The following is a 12,472-nucleotide window of genomic DNA, read 5'->3' on the forward strand; positions in this document are numbered from 1 at the left end:
CCGTAACACCTTCGTCGTTCAGACCAGTCTGTATGCTAGACATATGCTGGGAAGCAGTCCATTCAGTACTGCTTTATGGTGCGAAGCTATGGGCAAACATATTAAAGCAGACCTATCGGTGAAAGATGGCAGCAGTACAGCGGCGAGGTGCTCTCAGGGTTGCATGTGCCTACCGCACGGTTTCCGAAGTGGCTGTATTGGTCATTGCGGGAGTCGCGCCCATCGACTTGCTAGCGTTCGAAGAGCAAAACTTTACGATGCTAAAACCAGTGGAGAAAACATAAAGGTGGCAAGAACAAGGATAAAGGTTGAAACGCAGCAGAGTGGCAGGACTGATGGATATCAGGGGAGACGGGCAGATGGACAACGCACCTGATTCTAAACAGCAACGTCTGGCTCTATAGGAAGCACGGGGACACAGAGTTTTTCCTCACCTAGCTATTGACAGGGCATGGACAGTTCAACACCTATCTTTTTAAGATGGACCTGCACCCCACAACAATGTGCAAATACTGCCCGAATCAAGTAGACGATGTCGAACACACCTTTTTCGAGTGTGCACGGTGGAAGGACTACACAAGCAGCGCCAAAGAAATTATAGGCACCACGCTCTCTCCCGAGAGCTTGATAGCCTGCATGCTCAGAAAAGAAGAAAACTGGTCAGCTGTTACAGCCTACGCGCAGCGTCTTCTAAAAGAAGAAACCGCAGAAAGGCACCAGTAACCAGGAGTAGGTCATCGTGAGACGCAGCATGGACTGGATTGAAGTAATGCTTACGCGGTTCCGATCCAGTAATCTCCGTACCATCTACGGGGGAAGAAAGAGGAGTTTTTTTTTAGTGGGAAAAAATTCCACACTACCGACCGTCATATTTCAATGATAGCGGTGTCTTTTGAAGATTTATTTCGCTTTTCTATAAAACACACACACACACACACACACACACACACATACACACACACACACACACACACACACACACACACACACACACACACACACACACACACACACATACACACACAAACCCACACATACACACACAGAAAAAATGTTGTCGTCAGAAGCTGCCTGGAACGCCACAAGCACTTTTGCTACAAAAGTGCTTACAGAGTTGCGATCCATTGAGAGGAAAAGAGCGAAAGACAGAATCTAAAAGGAAGAAATAACATCTTAGCCACCAGAAGGAAAAGCGGCAGCTAACACATTCACACACACACACACACACACACACACACACACACACACACACACACACACACACACACACACACGGTGCTATCACGGCGGAAATATTCAGGGAAGCTTTCTAGGACCTCAAAGTCGAGATCTGATGATGACTCAATTTTCGTAAAACGGAGTAAAACTAATAACCTCAATTTTTGAAAATTTTCAATTTTCTTAGCGGAAATTTATAAATTATTTTTAATTTTTGAATAACTCTAATAACGATACAGGTTATATTTTATGATATTAATCGTAAGTCGATGACTTACACATCTAATGACTTGAGAGTCTAAGAATTCGATTCGGTGAAATAATTTGAAAAAATATTTTTTTCATTACTGCATGGTACCTATATTCATTGTGTAAGAAGATAATAAGATATTTCACATTTAATTTTGACAGTTCTCGATGTCATCTGAACTTTGTCGTAAATAAGCCTGAATTCCAGCAACTACTGAATACTGTCGAGTACACGTATTGCTCTTTTTTCTTTTTTCACATGTATTAATATTCCCCCTTACCTATGAAGTCCCTGGCCCTTTATTTATTAATTACAATAAATCAGAATTACATTGAACGAGAGATAATAGCATATGTTTACAAGCCCTCTAGTTATATATTGAATATTTGTGAATCATACCAAATAAATATCGCCAATCCACAAATGAACTTCGCCGGTATTGTGTTGAAACCAAATCACCGAAAAAAATGTGGACCATACTGCGGTTTACTACGTTGAAAGACTTTCTGAAAAAAAAAAAAAAAAAAAAAAAAAAAAACAGCATTATATTTCTTGTTTCAAGTATAAATTCACACTAACAATGTTAAAGGTTTGAATAGCATCAGTGACGTTTTCAAAAGAATCACTTTCTTGCAGCCTCATGACGTGAATTACTATTTCCATGATTTCTCGAGTCAAAATTTAGTGCTGTCATTGACCCTCCTATAAGCGGGCTTATTTCAGACTTGAAGACTCGAAGTTGAGTCTAGTTTTATGTTGAATTAATTTGACTTTGAACTTTGAACTCGACAGTGCTACAAATATCTATTTTTTCATAAAAAAGACCAAAGTCGGGCTTGTTACGAATAAAAAAAGTAAGCCATTTGGCTCTGCCCGAGATGGAAGGTAGATTTCAAATATTATTGACATTGATATTTACAAAATTGTCAAAAAATTAAATTTTTCAAAAATAAATTAAAGAGAAATTAACCAACTTTAAAGTGAGAGTTTTAAAATTGAGCTATCGTTTTTCAATCAAAAGTTGTTCAGATGTAAAATTACAAAAATCACAATTTTTATAATTTTTGTAATTTTAATAATTTTTTTGTGGTGAATAACTTCGATAAAATAACTAATAATTGTCAAAAAGTTAACGTTGTATACGTCAAATTAGAAGTAATTTTGTAAGCTTTTACATGAATTTATCAAAAATCAGCTATCTTTTTGCTATTAAAAGTTAAACATAAATAAAGTCACCGGAAACGTAATTTTTACTATTTTGATCATTTTGAAGAGCTACTATTTCTAAACTAAACGAAGGATTTCACTCATTTTAATGCTTATGCAAGCTAATTGTGTAAAGAATTTGCATACTAAATTTCATTAGGATCTGTTGAGAATTCTCAACAGAATAACATTCATAAGTCGGTTGCACTACACATTGCCTGAAAATGGTTCAATAGAACTCTTAACTTTGATAAAATAACTAAAAATGGTCAAAATGTCAATGTTATATACGTCAAATTAAAGGTAATTTCATGAGCTTCCACATAAATTTGTCACAAATTAGGTATCTCTTTTCAATCAAAAGTTAAACATCAATGAAGTCACCGAAAACGTGATTTTCACTATTTCGATAATTTTAAAGAGCTGCCATTTCTAAACTTATTGATGGATTTCACTCATCTTCGAACTCATCCAAGGTTATTATCTATAGAATATGTGTAACAAATTTCATCTAGATCCGTCAAGAACTGTAGACACAATCGCGGCAACATCCTGCGTTATATTACATATATATATATATATATATATATATATATATATATATATATATATATATATATATATATATATATACATATATATTAGGGTGATTTTTTTTTTACTTTATTTTTTTTTTTTTCGGTCCCATCGTGAATTCTTGTTGGAAATACCCAAAAAAAAATTCCCTGAAAGTTTGAGCTCTAAATATTAATTAACGTCCTCGACCAAGGCATGTGAATATTTCCCATTGAAAATACACAAAAACTTTGCTTTTTAATTTTTTAATTTCTAAAGCTCAGCGGCATTTCATGGGATCACTTTGATCGAAGATGGTTTTTTCTTAGAATTGAACGCTCTACAAAAGTGCTGCAAAGTCGTAACTCACACTGGCGAGGCAGTACGGGCCACTAAACCTGATTTTTTCATAAAATTGGCGTTTTTTCGCATTTATCTCGAAAATATCAAGAGCTACGGAAAAAATGTAAATGAAAAACTTATAGAAAATTCAATTTCCAACAAAAAAAATCCCATGGACAAAATCGCTAAGATCAATATTAAGCGAGATATTAAGCCTTGAATATATTTTTTCGTGAAATTTTGGCCGATCATTGATTTAAACTTATTAATATCTTGTTTACTTTCTCTGTTATTTATATTTTTTCTTCAATATATTTTTTTAAGGCTAGAAAAACAGGATATGATAAGTATCTTACATTATAAAAGCTTATATCTTAAGAATCTTTAATAAATAATGGATTTACGAGTTTCTGCATAAAACTTATGAATTCAATTACACTTAAATAATTTATATATTATTAACAGTTTATTAAATTATAATAGTTCGAATTATATTAACAACAATAAGTATTTAATAAAAATAAAAACAACAATACCAATAAATTATTGATGAAAGCAGAAAAATGAATTGTTAGATTAATTCATTGTCAATATATTGTGATTTTTTACACGATGTGTATTGAGATCGATGGTGCTGAACAGTTTGAAAAATTCTTTGTCTTTCATCTTCGTTATAAGTCAATACTTCATTAAAACTTTCGGCTAGCGCTACTCCTCTTTCCGCAGTATCGTTTATTACTTTTAACTTTTTGAATGTATCATAACATCGTTTATACTCAAGATTTGATTCCCACAAACTTGGATCTGTATGCAAAAATTCATAGGGGAGCTCAAATTGCTCAAAAATGAACAACGAGTTTGGATTAACAAAATCGCTTATGTTTTTCTCAGATAACGACGTTATTTCTTCATAAGCGACTGATAAACGTTTATTAGGCTTTTTGACCGCTACCTGGGAATTTATTTTTTGTACGATCTTTACTTTTTCTTCTACTGACACAGTTTCATCAAAAAGAGCTAAACAAGCAAGATTTTCGTGTAAGTACCACAAATGCCGAGACAATTTATCGAGTGCTGCATTTGCAATTTCTGGATGTATTTTTCTGTAGTCAATAAGATCTTTTACTAATTGCAAATCCGAGTTTGGAGCATTTATTGCATTAGGAGCAGTAAACCATATTTTTACATAAAATATTACGATGAAAACACATATTTTCTGCAAATTTTTTTTTTTTGTTTGCTTCCATTTTAAACTGGTTTCTAAACATATATATTTTCAAGCAAGAGAGAGCTTTCGATAACCACCGTGCCTGATGAAAAGCACCAGGTGCTTTAAATTCGGCTCTATGACTTTTGATACCACCCAAAAAGATACAGTTCAGCTCCAAAAACTCCTTGTAATCATTTCTCGGATGATGATTCTAACAAAAAATAAGAAAAATTTAATAATTGCGGCCAGAAAAGAAGATATTTTCAGAATTTTAAAGTAAAAAATATTATTTAAAAAGGCAAAATTTATAAAAATAAATCACTCAAAAATTCGAGTTATATCGAAGTATGCAAAATAACTACACTGATAAAAGGATTTATTTACTATTAATAATTTGATTTATTTAAAGATAATAATTTGATTTAATAAATATTATAGGGTTATAAAAAGTGTCAAAAGGAAATTGCTATTTTTGCTTTTTATCCTAAATAAATATTTGTTAACAGTTAACAAATATTTATTAACTATTAATAAATTAATAAATATTTATTAACGGTTAATAAATTCTACGTAATAAATACTAATTAACTGTTAATAAATATTTATCAAATCCCATGATGTTAAAAAATCATTTATTAACAGTTAATAAAGCTTATTAAATATTGTTCGGTGAACAAGGCCCAGTAGCGATTAACTCGCTCCTGGAGGACTCCCAAATTCAAGAGACGCACCTGTCCACCGCTAGTTCCCGCAAAAATCGAACCGCCAGTAGAAAATCAGCCTCTCGATCACGCCATGAATCGACCGCTTTATTGGCTGATCGCTCCCGCTAGACATGCGCAATAGCCTTCTTCCCCAACTCAACGAGGAAGAAGACGGACTATTGTTATTATCTTTCGCTTCTACGCTTTCACTGCATCAAGTCGCCATTAGTTTTTCTTTACTTTCGCTTTTCATTAATTAACCGCATTTCGCCTATTTTATAATTTAATTTGCTTAAATTAATTGTTAATAATCCGCTTTAGTTTGTTATAGGTAATTTGTGTTAACAGTGCATTTATTTCACCGCTTTTTCAGTGCCGGCAAAGTGTTCAACCACGTGTCAACCGGCTTCGCTTTTGCTAACCACGCTGTGTATTATAAATCCGCTTTTATTTAAACAATCCGCTATTTAACATATTAAATATAACTTGTATTTAGTGTAAATAAATCTATAGTGTTAATTTTGATAATTATTTACGCGTTTTAATTGAGATTCCCAGACCTAAACCTGATCCCCGCTTTCCCGCTCTTTCAACATTTTTCATTGGTCCCTCGAGCCGGATCAGGCTGGCTCTATCTCAATTAATTGAATTAATCATATCGCTAAAAATTGTTTTGTGTTAAGTGAAGCGTAATACCGCTAGGAAAGGTCGAGTGTCAGGAGCATCGCAGAGCACATCGGGTGCTGCTCCTGATAGTCATTCGTACACCGGTACGCTGAACTTTCCGTTTATTAAGACTGAAAACTCGACTTCGGGCCTGAAACAACCTCGCTATGGAGAATTACACAAGATAGTTGAAAAATGCAATTTGTGCTTCAACTTTCGTGTTCCGCACCGCGCCGCAGATTGCAAGACCACTTAAGATTGCCGAAAATGTGGTCAACGTCACTACATGTCCATCCATTTTGGATGCACCAACGAAACCAGCTTCACCGCAGTCTACATCTTTCGCACAGGCAACTAATCGTTCCCTTTAGACCGTTTACAACTTGAAATTAACTGTTGATTATTTCAGATTCGCCTTCCGCTCAAGTTTTGCTAGCTACCGCTTTAGTCCAGGTCAGTCCGCATCATGGTAATCCCATCACCGCAGGAGTTTTGATCGATCAAGGCTCAGAGCTCTTATTTATGAGACAGACGCTCTTTAAGAAGCTTGGACAACCGCTACAACGCAACATGGTCATGCTCAAGGGCATTGGCAATGTCTCCGCAGGAAGTTTACTAGGTGTGAGCACAATTGAACTTCATTCGCTGTGTACACCCGCTTCAATGCATGTCAGCATGCATATTCTACTAACACTGACGGTAGATCTTCCATCGTTTGTGATCGCTGATCCGAAACGGCCGCATCTTGAGAATCTCAAGCTCGCTGACCCGCAGTATCTACAGCCACGCCCTGAAGATATTATTCTAGGTGCATCACCAGCCGCAAAGATCATGAACGCAGAGATTCAACGAGGACCTCGCAATGCTCCTATTGCACAATCCACCACGCTTGGTTGGATTGTCTATGGAGCTGTCACCGCTAAACACGCTTCAACATCACACGCAGCACTACATGCGTCAGTAGATACTGAATTACATGAAGCTATCGCTAAGTTTTGGGAACAGGAAGAGGTTCCATCAGGTAATTCACCGCTCAACACCGCTGAAGAAGACGAATGTGAAATTCACTTTCGTCAAACGCATTATCGAGGTCGACTCGCTTGATTGGCCGCTTCAGTGCATTCTCTGGATAGATGAGAATGACTTAATAGACGCTTACTGTCTCAAGACAGTCACATACGGAACCGCTAGTGCACCTTTTGACGCAGTACGTGTGCTTATACAACTAGTAAAGGATGAAGGACACCGCTTTCCGCTAGCTGTTGCTCCAATGTTGAAAACACGCTACGTAGATGACATCTACGGTGGAGCAGACAACGAAGAAGACGCTATCAAGGCTGCAGTACAAACAAAAGCTCTGTGTGCAGCAGGCTGCTTCCCGCTTGCCAAATGGGCTAGCAATAGTCCACGGTTACTCGCTGAAGTCGCTCCAGAAAAGCAGCTGAATACACCGCTTAAAGAAACTAGTGATGCACCAGTAAAAGTCCTGGGCATGTACTGGAATTCACGCACTGACGCTCTCCAGTTCAAGTACACGCTACCGCCAGAGACGCCTAAGACAAAGAGAGCTATTTTGTCTGAAATCGCAAAGCTGTATGACCCGCTAGGACTTCTCGCACCAATAGTCGTCAAAGCCAAGATCTTGATGCAAAATCTGTGGCTAGATAGAGTGTCATGGGATGAACAATTGTCACCATCACTCATCCACAATTGGACTGGATACCGCGAGGATCTTCGAAACATCGAATCCATCCGCATTCCACGCTGGAATAATATAGCACCTGGAGCAACTATGGAATTGCACGGGTTCTCAGACGCTTCACAAAACGCTATGGCTGCCGCTGTTTATTTGAGAGTCACTGACGCTGATGGGAACACAAAGGTCTCACTTCTGTGTTCAAAAATGCAAGTAGCACCGCTAAAGACCATGACAATCCCACGCTTGGAATTATCTGCTGCATGGTTGCTAACACAACTGATACTTCATGTTAAAGAAGTTCAGTCGCTTGAAAATGTCAGGATCAATCTCTGGACTGACTCCGCCGTGACTCTCGCATGGATTTAAAGTCCACCATTCCGCTGGAAGACATTCGTCCACAATAGAGTGGGAAAAATCCACGAAACGCTTCGAGATGTCTCCTGGAAATTTATTCCAGGAAAACAAAACCCCGCTGACTGCGCTTCAAGAGGTATACCTACGCTAAAACTTGGCTTCATGAACCAGAATCCTCTTGGCCCACTCTGGAGCCTCCAACCGACAACGCAACGCATCGAGAAGAACGCCAAGGTCTGACACTAGTAACTTGGAAAGCAGAAAATTGCCTGCTCCAACAATTACTGTCGCATTACACGCAGCTGTTTCCACTGCTACGGAAGCTTAGCATCTGGCATCGTGCCATCGACTGCTTTAAAAGAGTTCCACAATCTTCGCTGGCCTACCTGCTTACTCCATCAGACCTGGACCGCGCTACATTGACCTTGATTAAGTTCACTCAAGGACAATACTTCGCTAGAGAGATTCACACGCTACAAGATGGTGATGGCCTGCCTAAAAATAACAGCATCACTAAGCTGACTCCGTTCATCGACCATCAGGGGGTCCTGAGAGTCGGTGGCCGCTTGAAAAACGCATTGCTGGACCCAGAAGAGAGGCATCCAGCGATTCTACCGCGACAATCACCGCTTACATCAATTTTGATTGATGATTCGCACCGCAAAACGCTTCACGGAGGTACTCAGGTTACGCTCGCTGACTTACGCAAGAGTGTCTGGATTATTGGAGGCCGTGTTCCAGTCAGATCATTTATTTTACGCTGCGTTATCTGCACGAGACACCGTGGAGAACGCGCTCAACAGTTGATGGGTCAACTACCCGCCGAACGAGTACAGCCAACTCTAGCCTTCTTGCATACAGGACTCGACTACGCTGGACCTATCACGCTGAAAACGTTTCAAGGACGTGGAGCAAAAACATACAAAGGCTGGATTGCAGTCTTTGTATGCATGTTCAGTTCAGCTGTACATTTAGAGCTAGTAACTGACTACACCGCTGCCGCTTTCATCGCCGCTTATCGCCGCTTCACTAGTCGCCGAGGTATCTGCCACACGCTATATTCAGACTGTGGAACCAATTTTGTAGGAACAGATAAAGAGCTGAAACGACTATTCGCTGCAGGATCCCGCACATTACGAGAATTATCAACCTTGATCGCTCAAGATGGCACGAACTGGAAATTAAATTCGCCTGGAGCTCCACATTTTGGAGGAAAATGGGAAGCCTCTGTGAAATCTATCAAATTTCACCTTCGAAGAACAATCGGAGACTCGCTGTTGACGCTTGAGCAATATTCAACGCTACTGGCTCAAATTGAAGCCATATTGAATTCCAGACCGCTCACACCGCTGAATGAAGATCCTGCTGACCTGGCTGTACTGACTCCAGGTCACTTCTTATTCGGACAGTCACTGACTGCTATCCCAGAGCCATCGCTGACAGATTTACAACCTGCTCGGCTCTCGCACTGGGAACAAGTCCAGCAAATGGTTCAACATTTCTGGGAACGCTACTACCAGGACTGCATCCACCGCTACCAGGCCATTTCAAAGTGGCATCATCGACGCAACCAGATCAAGGTGGGTTCAGTTGTACTGATCACCACTGAGGAACTCCCGCCAACCAAGTGGCCATTAGCCAAAGTAATTGCTGTCCATCCAGGTGAAGATGGACAAATCCTTGTAGTAACTGTTAAGACAGTTAACACAGAGCTGGTACGTCCAATTACAAAGCTCTGTGTCCTGCCGCTAACGCATGAAGAAGATGATCTTGTCGACACAGCCGCCAACCCGGAGGAGAATGTTCGGTGAACAAGGCCCAGTAGCGATTAACTCGCTCCTGGGGGACTCCCAAATTCAAGAGACGCACCTGTCCACCGCTAGTTCCCGCAAAAATCGAACCGCCAATAGAAAATCAGCCTCTCGATCACGCCATGAATCGACCGCTTTATCGGCTGATCGCTCCCGCTAGACATGCGCAATAGCCTTCTTCCCCAACTCAACGAGGAAGAAGACGGACCATTGTTATTATCTTTCGCTTCTACGCTTTCGCTGCATCAAGTCACCATTAGTTTTTCTTTACTTTCGCTTTTCATTAATAAACCGCATTTCGCTTATTTTATAATTTAATTTGCTTAAATTAATTGTTAATCATCCGCTTTAGTTTGTTATAGGTAATTTGTGTTAACAATGCATTTATTTCACCGCTTTTTCAGTGCTGGCAAAGTGTTCAACCACGTGTCAACCGGCTTCGCTTTTGCAAACCACGCTGTAATTTATAAATCCGCTTTTATCTTAACAATCCGCTATTAAACATATTACATATTGAGTGTATTTAATGTAAATAAATTTCTAGTGTTATTTTTGTTAATAATTTACGCGTTTTAATTGAGATATCCAGACCTAAACCTGATATTCGCTTTTCCGCTCTTTCAGTAATTATTCAAATATTAACAAGTCCTTCTATCAGTGTATCAGAAAGATCTAATGACTGTCAAAGAAATTAACTTTATAAATAATAATTCTTTCATTGGTAAAACTATTTATGAATTAATTAATACCTTCAGTTGATTTTCTATGAAGTCAAGCATATCGTCTTTTCTTTGATTTAAAATAAGTGCAATATCTTTATCCTCTGTGCCGATTTCATACGCAGATTTATCAATTTTTTCCCAATTATCTCTGAGTCTTTTGAAAATTGGTACATTTGGACTATTCGTCACTGGCCAAGCAACTTCTGCAACATTTCGTAACATCAATTCAGAAGTATGATGGCGACAAGTAAGATATAATAAGTCACGGCCAATTTTATCTTCTAATAATGCACATGCGCCATTAAAACAACCTAAAACAAAGAATGAGTTATTGATAAACTGTTATTTAATTATAAGTTATTCAAATTTTTGACTCAGCTTATATTTTAACTCAACATTCGTAAAAATAATTAAAAAAATTAATCAAATTCTTATTTGAAAATTTCTTCCCAAGTCAAAAAACAAATACTGTGATATAAATTCATTCAACCACAACATTAACTTACCGGTATTTGAACTAGTTGTATCAAAGCACATTGCTTTAACATTATCGCAAAGATCCCACTCTATCAGCGTTTCAAAAATGGCTGAAGCTTGGCTTTCACCTGTGCCATCAGAGAGAATCGGAGTTTTTAAATTTTTATCAGTATTCATTCCGGTGACGTGTATTGATAATCGTTCTGCTTTTGGTTGACCATTTCCCGCAGGAAGCATCTTTCCATCCCAGTGCACTACGAGAGAGTCATCAAAAATTTCTTCTTCTTTGATCGTATCGACAATTTCTTCTCTTTTTGAAACACGCGCATTGCGAATAGTGGAGTAACTTAAATTATATTTATCAATCTCAAGTCCTAAACTTTGAATAACAGCAGAAATGATGTACATCGCATTTCTGTTACTAGTTTTAGTTCTATCTAGTGCTAATACTAATTCCGAAGTCAGAATATCAATTTTATTTTTCTTAGGCGCTGGCATTGTATCTTCAAAGTCTGAACAAGTTCGCTTCAATTCACTGGAATTTGATATGGAACTACAGAAACTATTGAAGGACGACTGTTGGGATAATTTCATTCCTGAAATGAAAAATGTTAACAGTGAATTAGTAAGCATATTAGCTGAATGTAAAACAAATCAAATATAATTAAACAAAACTATTATAATATTAGAACTAACCAATTTCCTTATTCATTATTGGGAGTTTCTACTTCCATCGCAGACAGATTTCCAGAAGTTACTTCTGGTATAACGTCAATTGCTGGTAGATGGATATTTCTATTTCCTTTACGACAATCTGTCAAAAATTGCTGCAAATTTTTCGGTAAATTTTTTAGTGCAGCACAATTTGCAATGTCAAATAATTTATCAAGACGTTTGCTAAACTGTTCCACATTTGTTCGTTGTCTTTTCGATGTCTTTGCACGACTTCGATGATTCTTCAGTTTCATGTAGTCACTGTGAATTTTTTCCAATTTTTTAATACTGTGCTGAGGTCGAGAAGTTGGAATCAAAAGATTAGCCCAAATAGCATTCGTATCACTGATCAAACTACTAGCACTTGCTCGTATACTTAATTTTAAGGATTGATGTTTGTACATAAAGAGATTCAATACATCCCTACACGAAGGTAACTTAATATTATTAATATTATGAATTTCAAATCCAATTAAATAATTATAAACTCTATTTCCGATTTGTTCAGACATCTTTGACAAGAATAAAAATGATAGAAAAATGT

The 12,472-nt window shown here is 37.8% G+C and overlaps 2 protein-coding genes across 2 annotated transcripts; one reads left to right on the plus strand and one right to left on the minus strand.

The window, feature by feature from the left end:
- Window positions 1-6,437: 6,437 nt before the first annotated feature.
- On the plus strand, window positions 6,438-10,015 carry LOC123273373. Its single transcript, XM_044740774.1, has 4 exons — window positions 6,438-6,501; window positions 6,561-7,208; window positions 7,303-8,195; window positions 8,339-10,015. The coding sequence occupies exons 1-4, from the start codon at window positions 6,438-6,440 to the stop codon at window positions 10,013-10,015; spliced, it is 3,282 nt and encodes a 1,093-aa protein (XP_044596709.1).
- Window positions 10,016-10,746: 731 nt separating this feature from the next.
- Window positions 10,747-11,808, minus strand: LOC123273374. The gene is made up of 2 exons (XM_044740775.1): window positions 11,244-11,808; window positions 10,747-11,048 (listed from the first exon to the last, which is right to left on the minus strand). The coding sequence occupies exons 1-2, from the start codon at window positions 11,806-11,808 to the stop codon at window positions 10,747-10,749; spliced, it is 867 nt and encodes a 288-aa protein (XP_044596710.1).
- Between the last annotated feature and the right edge of the window lie 664 nt (window positions 11,809-12,472).

Source organism: Cotesia glomerata, linkage group LG10 (assembly GCF_020080835.1).
Source record: "Cotesia glomerata isolate CgM1 linkage group LG10, MPM_Cglom_v2.3, whole genome shotgun sequence".
In the NCBI taxonomy this organism is placed as follows: Eukaryota; Metazoa; Arthropoda; class Insecta; order Hymenoptera; family Braconidae; genus Cotesia; species Cotesia glomerata.